The 18,689-nt window shown below is 39.3% G+C and overlaps 1 protein-coding gene across 2 annotated transcripts; it reads left to right on the top strand.

Annotated features, from left to right (window-relative positions):
• LOC140951983 (rabphilin-3A-like) lies at positions 1–17,721 on the top strand. Of its 2 annotated transcripts, XM_073401368.1 has the most exons (17): positions 1–358; positions 988–1,134; positions 2,952–3,081; positions 4,052–4,138; positions 4,700–4,792; positions 7,330–7,420; positions 7,849–8,175; positions 8,759–8,974; positions 9,286–9,362; positions 10,259–10,333; positions 10,463–10,572; positions 11,254–11,380; positions 13,353–13,367; positions 13,876–14,018; positions 14,571–14,652; positions 15,061–15,157; positions 16,427–17,721. In XM_073401368.1, exons 1-17 carry the CDS (start codon positions 285–287, stop codon positions 16,555–16,557), a joined length of 2,022 nt encoding a protein of 673 aa, XP_073257469.1. In that variant the 5' UTR covers positions 1–284; the 3' UTR covers positions 16,558–17,721. The 2 variants fall into 2 exon arrangements, with proteins under 2 accessions (XP_073257469.1, XP_073257470.1); XM_073401369.1 differs by lacking the exon at positions 13,353–13,367.
• Positions 17,722–18,689: the final 968 nt, after the last annotated feature.

The raw sequence follows: 18,689 nt of genomic DNA, 5'->3' as shown, positions 1-18,689 counted from the left end.
TGTCATGCAAAATGTTTCGTATTAGGAAAGATTGTTGTTTGATTTTTGGGTTGGAGCAAGAAGCGATTTGCTGTAGATCCCTATGGCTAGAGGCATTTTCGAGGAAAGATTCACTTTGTTAGACAGCTGAAGGTTAATTTTGCGTGACTTTGATTCCCCGCAGCGCTGTTTTAACGGGAAACAAGTGCGTTGCTCATTTGGGACGATGAAGACAAGTTGTACTTTTCCCGCGGTGGTAAGCAAACGTTAAGTTGACACAGCTGATCTTTCGATTTAGTGGAAAAATGGGTGAATTAACCACCGATGAGGAACAACGATGGGTCTGTCCTAATGATCGACAGTTACAATTGCGAGCAAAGTGAGTATATACTAGAATGAGACTTAATTGAATTTTTGACCGTGCACAAATCAAAGTTAATTAGGGCAGGCGTGGAAATAGGCATGCTGAAATTTACAAAATATTGCACGCAGCGGTTTGCTGTGATCATGCAGTAAAGAGTCGATGATTTTGTTGTTTCCGGTTCCTAAATAATTGAAAACTGCAAAGCCACAAACAGCTGGCCGAAGTTCCCAAGGACTGTTAATAATTTGGACCTTGTATTTTATCGTTGTAGAGTCACTGACAGTCAGCTCCTCGTTCGATTCGAATGCGGGAGCTCGTTCGGATAGTTGCTTTTCCGTCTTGCAGCGGCCATGACAGAGGATGTGTTTCAGACCCAAAAAGGTCTTGAAAAGGTTTTTCAAGAAAACCCGCCCGAGATGGCCCAAGTTTCTGGAAAATTTGTTGTTAGTCTCCTGAGCTTTTGTCATATTTTTCCAATTTGTCGCATTTCGATTCAGTTTTGATCGCATATCAAAATTCTACTGATGGTAGTATACGTAAGCTTATATAAAGCTTTAGTTGTTTACATATTATTTTATTTAGAGTGGACTTACAGATAAATAAGCTTACAACAGATTAAGTTAGCTTTTTTTCTTACGTTTCAGGCTCAACTCAGGTTGGTCTTTTCATTCGAGCGGCCCAGCGAGAAAGACATCAACTAAGGCAGATATAAGCGCTACTGAGCAAGAAATTATCAGAGAAGTTTTAGAGCGATCTGAAAGAATTCGTCAAAATGAAGAAGAAAGAATTGGGTAAGTTCCTTTTTGGAATTAAATCACCGTTTAACGTCAATAAGTCTGAGTTTGCTCCTAGGAGAAAAGGGACGGAAATATGGGAGATTGATTTAATCTTTCTTCCGCATTAAAATTTAACGTATTGTTGGTTGTGATTTGCATTCATTGATTTTATTTTTGTTCACTGTGTACCGCATCTTTCTTGACGAAAATATTTAACCTTATTATAGAAAAATAATCATTATCGTATGTAAACTACACCTCTTTATTAGTTTGCATTACTACACACTTAAGCAACGTTTAAGACAAATACAAGTTGTTCCTAATTTATGAAAGAAATTTATTGACTCAAAATTTTTATTAAAATGGGAAAAAGTGGAAATATTTTGTTTTCTTTATCTCAAATTTATTGGCTTTTCACACCCTTTTAGGTTGAAAAATACAACAGTTTTGTTATATTGCTACGTACAGACCGTAGTAGTTAAACTCAATTTTTATTGACTTGTTTTTGTTGTTGTCGTTGTTTTTTAAGGCCTTGTGTGACAGCACACACTCAGGCTATGTTCATGCCTTAGCAGATAGTTTTTTGTGCCAACGTGAAAGGCTATCCAGTGTAGGATGGACAGCATATGATGCAGAAATAGAGAAAGTCCTTTACCCACATCAAACATTGTGGAGGCCCTGCCAGCGGGGGGGGGGGCGGCCCATGTCGCTCATCTGAATTTTAAACTGTCTGGTGTCGGTGTTTATAACTGCTTGTCGCTTATTGTCGCTTTGCTGTCACTGTCGCAATTTGGCTGAGGGAGGTTGTCTCTTGCCGTGATTTCATTTTACGCGCTGCCGCTACTTTTTGGGCCATGTCGCTTGTCGGAATTTACCCTGGTAGGGCCTCATTGTGCCAGAGGGGTTGGCCAAGAGGGTTTGCTAAACTAAATCCCAGTCCTCACTCCTGAATATTTACTTCCATCTCATTGGATTCCAGTCCTCACTCCGATTTATTCACTTCCACTATGGTCCTGCGAATACCCATTCACACTGTACCAAAGTGTGGCACAGATCCTATTGTGATGCTCAACTTTCAAGGCTTTGCTCCATCACAGAAATCGTGCCATAATCACCATTCTTTTGTGTGAACAGAAGCCCCCCTATCTGGTTTTGTTTTCATGCCAGCGCAAGAGCTGTCCAGTATAATGTGGACATAGACCAACATAGCCTCAAGGGGCACGTGTCATTGTTTGTACAACAAGTCTAGGTGTACATCCAAAGGATTAGTTTTTAAAACTCACAGGACTCGTTGATAAGTTCTTGTTTTGTTGCCTGAAAGTAAAGTCACTGCATTAATAAATTTTGTTGCCCCTTTTTATCCTGAAAGTGCTGAAAATCCAGAATGGTCTATTATTTTCTTTTGCCAACAAAAATTCATTAAAAAATATTGACTACTCCCCAAAATTTTATCTTCCCACGAACTTTCAGATTCTGTGAAATTCTTCTCTCAAAAAGACCTAAATATTATTGTATATGGCTACCACCATCTTTCAACCTACCGTACTTATTACAGCAACCTATATTTTTTTCATGAGTGTGTGATTTGACAGAGCTCAGCTAGAAGCCATTTTCTCACTATCAAGATATTAGCTTGAAGCATATCTTGCATTTCATACATGATATGAAATGCAGCCACTATCCTGAATATGAGTGATGTTCTGGCCCCAGTTTAAGAGGGCCATGGTAGGACTTCTGTTGTGTGCTTTGACACCAAATAGTTCTCACAGAGTGTGTAGGTGGCTTTAAATCCTCATAATAATTGTTATGACCACCTGTTTTGTTCTTATTAGACGGCTTGTGGAGAAGCTGGAGAATATGTGCAACAATGCCATTGGAGATGGGAAAGAGACTTGTCTTCTCTGTAATTCCAAGTTTGGAACCTTAAAAGTTGTTGCAAAGAAATGTGATATATGTGGGAAGGTATGCTTCTAAAATACATAAAATGTATTTCTTTTAGTAAGCTTGTTTGCTTTTAGGGTTAGGTTGCCTAGCATGAGATTTTTGCCTGAGAGTGCAACAATTTTGTGCAGAGATTTCTGGAGATGTTCTAAAGATTCCTGAATAATTAGGTTTAATTGAAAAGTTTATAAGAAAAAGTTTGAAAAGTTTGTAAGAAAAAGATGAAGAAATAATGCAATTCTAATTGGAGATTTGGGAAAATATGATTATCCACCTTTGGTTCCATTTTGCTTTGCAATTTGTTATTGTAAGTTATTATTGTTAATAAATATTATTATTATTATTATTATTATTATTATTATTATTAGTTGATTTTATTTATTTATTAATTTATTGATAACCTCTCACTCCTACCAAGATATGGCGGAACGATTTGTCACTCTTGATTCTAAAGACTAATAGTTTGGAAGAAATCTTATGGTGTTGCCATTGATATAAAACCTCTTTGACAGAACGTTTGCATTGGGAAAAATCAGACCCAAAAATGCTATAAATATTTATGATACAAGATTTACAAATTTCAGACGAAAGCAAAGATGCCCATGTATGAAAAGTGAAACTACCACATTACACCCTACCCTTCTACCCCTCCCCATCCCTACCCACACAACCATCCCATCCCCTCCCTTTAACACTATCTATAAATTAACAAAAAATTGGTCGTAACTTTTCAGTTTTGGTGTTTTTGTGTTGTAAGGGCTTGGGAATAGTAACATTATTTTTGTTTTTATTGAAAATGGTACATTTAAAGCCTTGGCTTTTTCATCTGTAGAGGAAGGGGTGCAGATAGTATCTATCATAAGAATGATTTGAGAACAAAATATTATAGTGATAATATTTAGTATTTAAAAACAGTTTCTTATCAAATTTTTACTGTTAACCCTTTAATGTATTTCTTAGCTTGCTTTCCTAACGTTACTTTCGGTTTCAGAATGTTTGTCAAAAGTGTGGCTTAGATACGCAAAACAGTCTTGGTGAAACCATTTGGTTGTGTAGGCTGTGCAGTGAACAAAGAGAGGTAATATAAAACGGAAGTGAAATGAAATATTGATTGAATTAATAGCTACATGTAATAACTAGATGGGTGGCTCAGTTGTTTTGTAAAAAAAAAAGGGTGGAAGATTTCATATGCAAATACATGCACGAAATAGCCATTATTACTGCCTCAAAGAAATTGCAAGAATTATTACAAAAATTACCTGAAGGATGACAACTACTTTTTGGAGCACATTATCTGCAATAAAAAAGCATCTGTTCATATCCTTAAACTGAGAAGGAACAGGCAAACATTTTGCAGACAGGAATTTTACATAGAGGCCATACAGGTATAGCCTTCGTTGCAGACGTAATTTAACCAGGTTAGTAACGTCTGCGAAGCAGTGCTGTGATCCTTGTTCTTGGCTCCCAACAGACTCAATGAATTACCGGAAATACATTATGGATGCTATGAGGCTGGAAATACCATTAATGAGTGATAAAATAATTATACCGATAATGGTTGAATTTTGCTTTCTTAAGATCTTAAGATCCTACAGGGAGATTTCTGCTCCAACTTCAGTTATTTTGTTTTTATCTGTAGCTATGGAAGCGAACTGGAGCATGGTTCTTTAAAGCAATTCCTCATCACACATATCCTGGGAGACAGCAAAGAAACTTATCAGCTGAAAGGAGGGTGAGTTTTATTTATTTATTTATTTTTTTAATTTGAGGCCTTATTTTGGTTAAGAACTTAATGAATTGACCAAAAATTGTAAATATGATTATTAAGTCATAATCAAAATCAAACTGAATAGTTTATTATCAATTAATGACTGTGGTTGAAATTGATTATAAATATATTGGGTGATTCCAGAAAATATCCATACCCTACCACGGGTGGCATGAGTATTTTAACCCCCCCTTGCCCTCGGAAATTCCAAAATGCTTCTCCCCCCCTTGCCCTCCGAATTCCAAAATCGCTAACCCCCCCTCTCCTCCGGAATTTTCCACTTTTGTTTCAGACCCTTTGGAATTTCTGTTCGTCTGCCTAAATCCTCAAACGAACGAGAAACTTGCACTTTTTCCCTCTGCAAAAGAATTCTGTTCACAATTTTTAGTCAGACGATCAAGCAACTCAAGTTTGTTAACGTTAGTACACCGTAGCTATTCCTTCTAAGCATTATCTTTAAGCTGCTTACCACCTAATAGAACTTTTTGTTTTCCATTCAATACCGTCATATTTTCAGGAGTAGATCGTATTGATACCAGTGAACGCTGACAAGAGTAAAGTCTACGATCGATATTCGATATTATAATTTTTTTAGGTAAACCTCTCCCCGACTCTTCCAGTTCTATTGGCAAATATACGTCCGTTTAAGGATATCAGCTCCTTGAATAAATAGTTATTTCGAGGAAAAATAACTATTTAGAACTGAATGATCAAAACACTTGCGCATAAACAGTTTTGAATTAAACAGCACATCAAAAGGCACGCTGTCGGATTTTACTACCTACATGTTGGCGTGAAAATAGGCGTGAAATACAAAATCTGTCAGGCGTTCTATTAGGAAACGAGAGACTGGTGCGAGTTTTCAGCAAGCAACAACACATCGTCGATCGACAATCGGCGAGAAACACCGACTTGGTTATATTTTTATTAATCAGTTGACTAATTCATCAACTTTAAGGCCTCTTCGATGTGGAGCTTGCTGCACAACCCATCTGCTTACCCATCTGCATGAACGCATACTTCTTCCGTGGTCGGTTCGTCCTTCATTTACAAACTGGGAATGTTAACAGGTCAGCGATTTCAAGCGGAGCTTTCGCCGTCTTTCCTCTGGAAATTCACTGAATTCAGAGCTGAAACACCCCCCCATGCCTTTGGAATTCCAAACTGCGTTACCCCCCCACGTCTTCGGAATTCCAGTCCAAGAAACCCCCCCTCTCCCTCGGAATTCCAAGATGCCGCCCGTGGTATGGTATGGATATTTTCTGGAATCACCCATTATTATACTGCTTATTAACCTCGTCCGTTTGGTCACTACAGGGAAATCTCATACCGAGGCCTTCAATCCATCAAGGTGATCGAGGTCTGAGATTTCCCTGTAATGACAGAATGAACGATGTTAAAAAGCTATTTATTATATGGCCTGAAATTTTGGACCTGAGCCACCAATAACTGGTCAGCAGATAACTTGAAAGGAAAAAAATGTCACCTCACTGAGTTGTACACTCGAGCCTGCAATATGTTCATGTGGCACTGGTCAGCGGATACCTTTTTTGACAGCTGTCAATTGACTATAATGTGGAAGCCCATTATCAAGTTAAACACAGATTGTATATGCCCTGGATACCTAGCTAGTAATGGTCAAGAGGAAAGGAAAGAAAATCTTGCCCGCTTAGCAGACTATCATAGCGCGCGTACTATTGTAGCCATATAATAATGTCATTTTAGTCACATTTAATCGGCTTACAATAAGGCTGTGCTCCTATAAAAATGGAAAGGAGACAAAAAACCTGTAAATATTATGAAATCCAGCATGCCTGGAACACATTTAAACTGTGTGCAGAACTGTGTCACCCAAAGGTAAAATTAGCATTTCCAGCGTTCCCCAGGTACTGCTTGTGTGCAACCCCCTCCAAGGCCAGCTGACTCAACTAGTAAAACAACATACCCACCTGAAATAGCATGTTCATGATGTCTCTGATCCTGCTCTGCTCTAAAAGGTGTTTAAAAATTGTTCATTTATATTGCATCTATGCCTCCAGTTCATCAGCTGTTGATTAAAGTGCTAATTTATTTATTAGCCACTGCCATGTTTAAGTGTGACTCTGAAATCTGTGAGCACTTGAAATATCTCAGGAATGCTTATTGTGTTATGACCAATCACAGCATTAAGATCCAGACATGTGAACTGGCCACAAAACCACAAACTAATTAATGACCTTGCTTGCGGTTGAGTTTTCTCATTCCTGACTGGCTTTTTTCTTGAAAGACAGTAACATTCCAGAAATATTTCTGGTGTTCATGGTTTTCCCGGTTTGACTGTAAGAGGTGTCTTAAGAATAAAAGGAAGAATTATATAAGAAAAAAAGGGGAATCTCATTGAACTAATTGGTTTTAGAAGACATTCTATCACACTGGTGGCATTTTCTGGGGAAGAGATCTAAGCAGAAGATCATATTTTTTATTAACCTTTTTATCTGTGCTTATATTTTGATTCACTACAGGAGACAAGTGGTTCCAACAGCTCAGACCAACTTATTTTGCCACCGCCAAACAGATATAACAAAACATGGACAATGTACTCTAAATCAAAAGGTGATTGACTCTCCCTTATGTATTGTACTAGTATATTTTTTGTTAATTTTCAGGGGTGGATCTAGGAGGAGGGTGCAGGGTGGTGTTGAAGTAGAGCAAGAGACGAGTGTGACCCCCTCCTAAAAAAAATCGTGGATCCATCCCTGATTTTTAGGTACTCTAGTCATTAAGATACTCAGTTGCCTGTGCTATGATATATGGTGTGATCCTCAACATGATGAAGCACTAAACAATATTATTAGTTTGCTGGAAAGTTAATAGTAAGCCTAAAACCATACTATTCAGACTTAAATATATTCATCTTTTTGAAGAGTCCAAACTGTCTTTCATTGTAGTAAACTGGTAGCTGATTTTATATAATAATTTAGACCAAATAATTTTTAGGAATGAACTAAAGTGTATAATTTTTTTGGTTCACCTTTTTGCAGACAATTTGCAGGACGGGGATGTTAGAGCAGAAAGTCCATTGGAAAGTGAAGAATCAAGTAGCTCAGATGAAATGATTTTTGATAGTCCCAGAAAACCTTCAAGTTCAAGCAGAGAAAGATCATCTACAACTGATGAACCATCACTTAGTCCGTACACGGGTCGCTTGTCCGAGGTTTCAATGCCAGGCAGTGACATACTGGAAAATATAGACACACCCCCTCCATTCCGTAAGAGAACTCTTCTAGTGACACCTGAAGAGAGAGAACGTCGACCTAGTAATGTCAGTCTCAACCAAAGTGAACTTCAAGCTGTGAATGGCCAGGATGGTAAATATGTTGTTTCCTCATTATAATGCCATATTCTTTGAAAAATTATAGGTATACCGGTAATTCTTCATGCCTGTCCATGACTGCACTTAAGAGGAGATTTATCATTGATTGACCAGATGAGAAATGTGAACATTCCCCTTTTTCATATACATGTGTTATTGGACAACATTATTGTGTCAGTGGAATGAAAGGGTCAGGGAGATGGTCAAGAGGGGAGTTCCCCATTAAATGTAAGAGGCTATCGCACCAAGAAAAGTTTTTGGTAATTGAATGATATTAACAATCTTCCCGCAGTCTTACTACAGTCATGAGATTTCCCTGTTATTAATTTTGGCAGTTCTCAAATTGTGCAATCCCCTTATTTGGCAGCACATGTGCTGTTACACTGAATATTTTACTATTTGCCACCTTTTGTACATGGAAAACTGAAATTTCATGTAACTTAAGTTTGTTAGATGAAACAAAGCATTGCATATCTAAACATCAATGATTATGTTTAAATGCTTAGCTGTCCGGTCAAGTGTAGTGGTGTATTTTTTTTTATTGAAATGATAAATAATTTTATTGATGCATTCCTTAGTACCAGATGGTAAACCTGTAAGAGGGCCGTCTCCCAAAGCAGAACAACGTAATTTAGTTACGCAACAACACAACAAAGTTACAGAGAATGAAATTAAACGTGAAGTGCGCAAGGCATTGATAAAGAAGCAAGATACAGAAGAGGAAGACATTGATGAGTTGGTTAGAACATTCAAGGAATCTGAGGCTGCTGTCCCAAAGGATTCTGGTGACCAAGGTATGTGACTTTCTTAAGGCAAGCTCAGTGAAAGAACACAGAAAATGACCATCAGTTCACTCCTTCCAAGGCGAGGCTCTAGAAGTGCATGGTGGCCCCTGGCACTTCACTTTTGCTCATGGAAAACTTGGAAATCTTAGCTTTTTCATAAACTTTTATGCTTGACACCCAGGATTTCTCAGGTTCCAAGCAATGGGCTCCCTTCAATTTTTTGTAGAGCAGAGCCTTGTATACCTTCTAGTTTTTGTTGAAGGAAATTTATGTACATTATTGGAATCCAGAGCCATAACCAGTCAGTTGTCTTTTGGCAGGACTAGGAACCATAGAGTTTAGTGTTCATTATGACAAGCAACACAGTCAGCTCCAGGTCAAAGTAGAGTGTGCAAAGGTGAGCTTAAAAGATTAAAATATTACAGAAGTAACAGTGGCCTCAGGTGATCAGGGTTGAAGATGGATGACCTGCCCTATTAATAATAATTATAAAGGGCAGTTAAAGTTGGCCGAGCTTGATATAAGACTAAAATGTACAAGAATGTAAGGGAACTGGCTGAAAACAAGGTTTTTGACAGGAGCCGATGAATGGGCTCCTGGTTTGTGGTCACTGGCACTCAGGTCTAGATCTAGTTTTAAAAACATTAAAATAATGTAACTGTGTGTTCACACTATCAGGCAAATTGAGAGCAACAAAGCTAGCTTCTAGAGAGAAAAGAGGGATCCTCCTTTGGACAATTTATGAAAATGTTTCCTCTAAATCACTGTTTTCAGCCTCCTGAGATTAGTCAGGGAAGCATGGGTACATTCAGTTTATGTTAAAATCGTGAAAAGTTTCATGTAATATATCAAACATGAGATGCAGTGTTTCATCACCAGATGAAACACCGAGAAGAGAGTTGAAAATACGACGCGCAGCGGAGTATTTTTGACGAACTTCGAGGTGTTTCATCTGGTGATGAAACACTGTGTCGAATGTTTGATATTTCTTCTCAAACAAAATCATTTTTGAAGGAGAAATTAAGGATGCAAATACTAAGCAGTGTTTCATCCGATTTCCAAACACTCATTAAACATTAATTTCCTTTGTATTTTCTTAATGAATTATTAATGAGTTTGAGAAGCTTTAATGATAATTGATTAAAAAATAACTGAAACATTACAGTAACTCACGGCAAAGTGCAGACATCACTGCATTAAACAAGGAACCCTGCAGAAGAAGATCTTGTCTCTTAAGTGTAACTTTTAGTTGTTGTATTATTTGGTAATGTAAATGACTTTTGTAATTTTCAGGGCTTGAAAGCCATGGATCACAGTGGAACCTCAGATCCTTATGTTAAATTGCACCTTCTTCCTGGTGCTAGCAAGGTTTGTAGAACGTGAATTCTGATTTACATCTTGACAGTCTGCATAGTATTGTCAACTGGTCGTTAGAATTAACTCTCAGTGTTTTTTTCTGACATTCTCTTGTTAAAAATAATAATTGTTTTTTACCAGAGTAATAAGATGAGAACTCAGACGAAGTACAAGACTTTAAACCCAAAGTTTGATGAAACCCTGGTGTACCATGGTATCACAGATGACGACATGTCGAAGAAATCACTCAGGTAATGATTATGTACAGCCTCTAATTCAAAGGATCTTAGAGCCATGAGTTAATGTGCTTAAGAGTAACCCCAGGGTCAAAAGAGCTTTACTCCGTACATGTTTTTCCCTCTATAAGATGTACAAAGAAATAAGACCGGAAAAATGGATGGGGGCAGAGGCTAAGGAAATTAAAATAAGAGCAGCACTTCTTTTCAGATACAGAGTTAATAATGATGGCATGTTAGAACAGTTCATTCCATCACTCTTAAAAGCAGCCAGTTAAGTAAAAAATTCTCAAGAATTCCAATTTTTTTTAGTAAAATCTTAAACAACGAATAGCACTATGCAAAAATTCCGCTTAAGATGTTTCGTTATAGTTAGAATGGCAACATCACAGGATTTCAACCACAAAATTAAAAGTTAAAGTGATAAGTTATTGCACCATAGCTTTGGTCAAGCGGTCAAAAGGTAAACGTAAATAAGTTTTATGTCTGCGGATGGACTCTTGTGTTGTGATGTAAAAAAATATCTGGTGGAGGACTTTGAATTCAGGTGTATTGGATAATCCATAATTTCTCTAAGATGTGACACGATGGGATGACATTTTTTGACAAGTTCACAAGGTAATTAAAGTAACTGCCTGCTATGGCGTTTATTCGTTGCTTAAATTTATGATGTTTTCACTTTTCTTCTATCTGCAGACTGCAAGTTTTCGATGAGGACAGACTAGGTCATAACAATTTCATTGGCGAGGCTTGTGTTGCCCTCAAAGTCTTTCACAGTAAACCGTCCCAGTCACTTAAAAGGTCTCTCATCTCCAGAGCTCATGTGAGTATTGCAGTTTTTTAGTTCCTAAGAGTTGAGCCTTACACTTGTGCATACAGATAGCCCTTTTAATTTATTATGAAAAACTCTCTCTGTAAGGCTATGGATAGCTTTTGCGTCGGCGCGAAGACCATACCGGATAGGGCCTCTGTGCACACATAAGAACGGTTTCTCGGCGCGATTTCTGTAACGAAGCGACGCGGCGCTGCTCCTCTCTCTAAAGTTGAGAGACACATATGGGATAGGTGTTCACACGAAAAGCTATCCCGCATAGTGTGAATATAACCTAAGACGGACATCATCGGGACCAGTACAGTGAACGTCTGTCTCGTAGACGTATCTACTTTGTCGCGCTCGTCAGAACGCATCCTAATCTGGTGTTCCTGTGGCACAAAGGCAGAAATTTTCGAGCTATCACGGGCGACTGCCGATTAGCCGCCTCTGTTCATTTTAGCAGGGGCATCTCGGCCACAGGAAACTGGACTCCTTTGGACTCGTTTTTGTTTCCTTTAATCTCGTTTTTGTGCAGATGTCGCTCAAGCTCGAACGCGGATCCATAATCTATGATTATTACTAGTAGTTAAATAATAGCTTCTATTTTTCCATGTGTCTGCACAGTACGGTAACGTAAAAAAAATACATTGGTGTTATGAGCAAAACAACAGCAATGCACGTGCAACACGCTTTTTACTACATTTCTTTAACGTCCACTGCATGACTACAACGTGAAACTTCCTTATGCGACGTTTTATGAAGGACGTGAACACACCGACGAAACTTCTTTTCTCTTTTTTAACTTGGGTACAGTCCCTAAGCTTTCAGCTCTAGGAAAGTTCGCCAACAGTTGACATATTTAGGGAGGCTGAATAAACGCGATAAAGTTTAAAAGAATGCAAAGTTATTTTTTTAGTGACGTTTCTCACTACCGTCGTCGTGATTTAGAACACTGATGATGTCAAAATAACAATCATAATAAATAATGTGATGAGAGAAAAAAAGTGGTGCACTGATAACCCATGTGATCTATTACTGGACAGACACACGGCAAAGTGGAATCCATTTGTTTTATACAATTAATAGTATTTAAGAAAACAACAAACTTGCCTCGTGGCACCCGACTGTCGTCTACATGTTCCGGTTTACACTATTTCCGAGTCACCAATTTTTCTCCTTGTCTGCGGCTGCTTTTTGTGTTTGCTCTCCTGTAAACTGCCTGTCCTCCTTTTTCCAAGGCCCTTACTTGTTCAGAGGAGAGTTGTCTTGTAAACAGTTTCAAAACTGTTGCCAGCTCGTGGCCAAATGACAACTGTTTCGAAGATTTGTTACAGTTATTTAAAGGCATTTTCAAGTCGCCAAGAACACGTTTCTCTCGCTTTTGTTTTTTCTTTCCAATTTGTAAACAGCTCCTGCTGAAGACCTTTTGAGGTATTCACTTGCTGAATTAGAATTAAGCCGGCAAATATTTTCAAAACCGCGCGCCATGTTGAACAAACAAAGGCAACAAGTTTCCCGTGACGTCATCTGAGTGTGTTCTCTAATAGATCATTGGCAACGACCAATCACAGCGCGTGCAACATTCACTATATTGCATAAACTCAAATAGATCATAACCAACGACTGATCAAAGAGCACGCCTAGCATTCAGTACCCTGTATAAAGAAGGATAGAAAAGACCCGTTTGAAGTTCTGCTGAAGAGGTTTCAAATGAATCGTAACATTTAAGTGTGGCGTCTAAAGACGCGGAAGTCTGAACTGTAACAATAATTACTTAGTAACAGAGACTCGTCTCCCAGAGGCCGCTTCATCATTGTCATATTGAAAGACGATGGCACGTCCACTCCAGACCCCCCCCCCCCCCCCCCCCCCGCCTCATGCCCTTAATACCAATGAACAGTAGTCTCTAAGGGAAAGGTTGTACTCATCTAAAACTTTTTTTTTCTCCATACACTATGTGCTGTTTGTCACTTTGGATTAGTTTGAAGATGGAAGGGTATGTCCTATAGTTGTTGTTTTTTTTCTAAGTGTATCGTGTATTGATCTGTTTATCATGGCTTTAAGTTTCGTCATCTTTTTGTTGTGTAGAACTACATTGTATCAAACATTGATGTACGTTGTTTTACGAAATCCATTTTTATTGTCTTTTCAGTGCTCAGTCCAGGATGTCCTTTTTGCAATGCACGGTCGGTAATGACCTTCTTACGCAAATTAGATATCTCAGTGCGGCGTGAACATTCTCCCAATTCTGCGTTAACATTTTAAGAGGATTTATGTTTGACAAAGTTCGTCATAGTAGTTTTGACTATTATACGGCATATTCCGCGTTTGTTGCCACCATTCCTTTTTGCTAGTTCTTGTGGAGACATGGCACGTGACATTTTCATGCGTTTTGAAATAATCACCGCTAATGTTCAGCAAATGTTCCCACAACCACGGAACGAACGTCTCTATCTGGAGAATTTCTGGATTGACAGCTGTTTTTCGGCTCTTTGTCTTTGTAGGAATCTCCGGAACCAAATCTCGGCCGACTTCAGCTCTCCCTTAAGTACAAGACACAGAAAAATCAACTTGTTGTTGGTATAATTCGGTGTGCAGGACTTGCAGCCATGGACTCAAATGGTTACTCAGATCCTTACGTCAAATGGTGAGTATCGTGTCTCGTCTCCTTGATATGTTTCATTCAATGATTATTAGCTCAGCTACTATGGGACAGGTCTTCAGTGAAAGATATCAAGGCAAAGGAGAAGTTTTGTTGTTTCTTGGGTGTAGGCATATTGCAATGTTGACAATCAAAAATTGCTTGCTTGATAGAAAAAATGCTAGTGCCAAAACGCTAGCTTTCGAATCTCTTTACGTTGGCAAATGTTCTGTATCAACACCAAATTATTTATTGTTTGTTTCACCCCCACCCCCACCTATGGAACACAGCAGATTCTTTAGAAGTTTAACTCCTCCATTCTGAAGTCACAGATGAGACTGATATAAAGTTACTAAAAATTCCCATAACGACTGGGTGAGAGTTAACCTCCCACGCAGAAGTTCTTAGTGGTTCGTCACGCGTTCCTGCGTGGGGCAGGAAGGCGTGACGAACCACTAAAAACGTCTGGGTGGGAGGCTAGGTCACAATCAGTTGCTATGAAAACGAGAGTTGACGTCATACGTAACTTATGGTACCTCCTTTCTTTTTTGTTTTCAGTTACTTAAAACCCGATGTACACAAGAAATCAAAGAAGAGAACTAGCGTTAAGAAGAAGACACTTAATCCTGAATATAACGAGGTAAGCATACAAGATCCTGTTAAAATCACTTACACCTGTAGCTGTACCAGGATTACTTGGTCTTAAGCTTTTGTTTTTGATGATGAACAGTATCGCACTTCTTTTATAAAGGTGATGTTACACAGGACGATTCGCAACGACGATTTTTAGCGCAACGAAGCGTTACAACATTGTTGTTACATTGTTTCAAATGGCAGCAATATTGTTCCAACATTTGAACCCTGTGTTGCGCTAAAAATCGTCGTTACGATTCGTCCCCTGTAGCTCCTGTTTTCTAAAGTGGCGAATTGGAACTTATTTTTTCATTGTTTTCCCAACCATTTCTGTGAGACCTTAATAATAGTTAGAAGCTTTAACAATGGGGAGGTGTTAACTCGCTTTGTTTCGCTGCATTGTATCTGGTAACAGGAATTTGTGTACGAGATCTCACACCATGAGTTGGCCAAGAAAAGTTTAGAGTTGACAGTGTGGGATCATGACGTTGGAAAAAGCAATGACTTTATCGGTAAGAATATGTCATTACTTACTCCGGAGTCTCAAATGTACGATGACTTTGCCACTTTCTTCCAAGTCCCTTAAGCCCTGTGCAAACGGACGCAACATTGTTGGATGTTACATGTTGCGTCCGTTTGCACACCCTGTTGCATGTAGTTGCGTGTTGTTGGGAGTTGTTTAGCGAAGTTTGAAGCCGGTCAAACTTTAAGCTACGTGTAAACGGACACACAACTCCCAAAAATGTTGCGTCCGTTTGAACGGGACTTTAAGTTGTGCCCAGTTGATTGTTATTATTTACACTAGCGCGGGGGTCAGGAGACGAGTGAGAATAGCACGGTAATGCAACAGGCAGGATTATCATCGCGCGCTTCGACGCGTCCTCTCACGCTTCTGTAAAATGAAGGAACAACTTGGGACAAGGCGGCTTATGGAACCTTGCACGGTTGTTGTAGTATATTTTTTCAACTTTTTATAAAAAGCAGTAAGCGAATATTCATCAACACTGCTGCAAAGAGGGCCTTAAAATAAGGTAACTGACCAAGTTTAAAGGTGATACGTCCAAAGAGAGCGAAGCTGTTCTTGCACTAAAGTCGTGAAATGTTGCAGGAGTTTGTATGGTGGTGGGAGGCACGAACTTGCCCCCCCCCCCCCCCCCCCCACCACCACCACCCCCATTACTATACAAACGTATGGAAAATGCCGCGACTTTGCGTGGCTATGTCTTGGTTAGTTTTCAGCAAATCACTTTTAAACTTCGCAACTTTACTGATATTAAGGTGTTTTTTTCAGCTGTGTTGACGGACTTTACTGCTTACTTTTCCCGATCATACCCTGCAAGCAGAGGTTCCTCTCTTGCATGGCTTTTACGCGACAGACAAACCACGCGAACGACTTCGTAAACGCTAAAAGCCATGCAAGAGAGAAACCCCTGCTCGCATAGACTACGAGTAGTCCCCCATTTGTCCTCAGGGATAGTAGAGCGAGCGAAACAAGAGCGCGCGTGAAAATCGTCTCGCCTTTCTCGCGTGGGGTGATTTTCACGCGCGTTCGCGTTTCGCTCTCTACTATCCCTGAGGAAAAATGGGGTACTCGTAGTCTACTGCTCGCAGGGTAGCCAGTCAAAAGTTGAAAAAAAATATGGAGAGCTCTAATGTTATTGACTTAGTTGTTCTTGCGTCTTTACCCTAGAATATTGGTAACCTTGACAAAAAACTAGCAACTCGCTCAGTAAATCGTTTTTTGACGTACCTTTTTGTATGATGTTTTTGTTCCTTGTTAGGTGGTGTTGTCATGGATATCAATTCCAGCGGCACCGCTCTGATGCATTGGTATGATATGCTTAAAACCCCCAACCAGGTCCACACACATTGGCACACTTTAGAAAAACTGGCCAATCACGAGCATGAATGAGACGTGCATTGCGTGATCAATACTAAAATAATCATTGGATTAAAAACAAGTCTCTTTGCAAGTCCACAAGATGGACATCGGCAGCCAAAAATGAAAAACCGTTATCCTGCCGAGGAATGTAAATGGGAGAAAATTACAGATTATAATTTATAGTATTTATCTAGGCAGTTGTATCGGAACGTAAATGAGGCCCATGTAGAGTTTTGAAGGCAAAGCTAGTGTACTTCTACAAGGAAAATTAGTGTACTTGTTCAGTGGCGAGCTTGTTCGCCACTTTAGAAACGAAAAGAAAACCAGTGTACTTATTCAGTGGCGAGCTTGTTCGCCACTTTAGAAACGAAAAGAAAACCAGTGTACTTGTTCAGTGGCGAGCTTGTTCGCCACTTTAGAAACGAAAAGAAAACCAGTGTACTTGTTCAGTGGCGAGTTTATTCGCCGCTTAAGAAACGAGAAAACTGGGCCAAGTTAACTTTCGCAAACACTTTTGGGACTTTGCTGGGGAAAGGAAAAAATTATTTAGCTATATATTTTTTGTTGATATCGCCACCTTATTATGACACTGTAACAAATTACAGAGATTCGTAAGAATATGGCAAGAAAGCCCAAAGAAACTATGGGGCTTATACAACGTGGGCTTTCTCTAACAAAAATAACAGAAAACGCCAAATATTGATTGAAAACATAAAGGCAAAAGACAAAGCTTACAAAGAAAGGAAAAAAGGGGGAGAAGATGGAGGGAAAGGAACAAGCTAAGTAAGAAGGTGATTCTTGGGTTTGTTCTTTAAAGTTGGTAAAAAAAAAGGGCCAATAGCTGACCGGCGCGTCCCCAGTAATGATTCCAGAAACAATTGCGGGACACATTTCGGCTCGCTCCTTTCGCGTTTCTTAAGTGGTGAATTTCTTATCATGTGTCGGTAAATAGTTGCTAAGCAACTATATGGCATCTTTCGAGATGGAGTGCTGTGAAATTGCTCTTCAATTTTCATATTTCAGTATAGTACTGCATCAAGTATCTTAAGAAGAATGTAGCTTCTTAACAGTGTGGTTTACTGCAACAAAACTATATGAAATTTCTTATGTAGGTTGAATTTGAAATTCTTGTCAAGAATATTTAGCCGGATTTTGTAACAAGAAAATATTAAAGAATTGTCGAAACTGTAATAAGATGTTTCGTTATGTTCTTCCCCAACACCCTTAACACTCTACCCTGGGTGCAAGAGGCTTCTCATTCTCATGCGGTTTCGGTCAAGTCTCAAAAAGTGACCCGCGCGAAAACCTTTTTCTCGCGGCTTCGCCGCTCGTGTCTTCGACCTTCGGCCGAACACATGTCGGCCTGCGGCCGACGAAACGAAGCTCCCCGTCGCACGCGCGAAAAAACCTCTGGTACCCAGGGTATTAACACGCATACATAGAAGGAAATTAATTTTTCATCTCATTATCGTTGTTTCACAAAACTGAAGATGTTTTAAAAGCCGTCCAGACCGAATAATGTTGTAATCAACGTTAAACTTCAAAGCTAAGCCCCTAGGCTTACGGTTTACATTAAAGGACTTAGTAACCCGTGTTCAGACGGTTTTTCCTCCCTTTTCTTAGAGAGAAGTCCCCTTAACTATGACTGCAGATGTAAAGCGTTAGTGATAAGATGAAATTAAGATCTGTAATGTTGTTGCTCCTGGGTGAGTTAAGCTTTGGAGAGAACTTTGACTCTGTCGAACAAATGATAAGATTCACTGAGTGAATAGGGGGTACAAAAAATAGAAACATCATGGGCTTTTTCTAAGGAGCTTAGGAGTGTGACATGTTTTCACCATTCATTTATATATATATATTTGTACAAAAGTTTTTCCCTTGCTTGGACGCGTGAGACAGAGAAGTGCAACTCTTTCTCTTTATCCTTCCAGTCATACCGCTCCCTCCTCTTCGGAAGTTCGACTGAGTGTTCTTAGCAAATTAAACAGGCGCTATTTTTTCGCGTGTTTCAGACAAGCACGAAAAGTTCGTTAGGGCGAGACGCACGCTCCATGCTCGCTTCGTGCTCGCCTAAAACACGCGAAGAAATAGGGCCTGTTTTCTAGAGTGTCATTGGCTTGCTGAAGCAAGGCCAAAACGTAAAGCTCCTTGAAGTCTCTGCG

This window comes from Porites lutea, chromosome 11 (assembly GCF_958299795.1).
Source record: "Porites lutea chromosome 11, jaPorLute2.1, whole genome shotgun sequence".
Taxonomy (NCBI): Eukaryota; Metazoa; Cnidaria; class Anthozoa; order Scleractinia; family Poritidae; genus Porites; species Porites lutea.
This window is presented reverse-complemented; position numbering and strand designations above follow the sequence as displayed.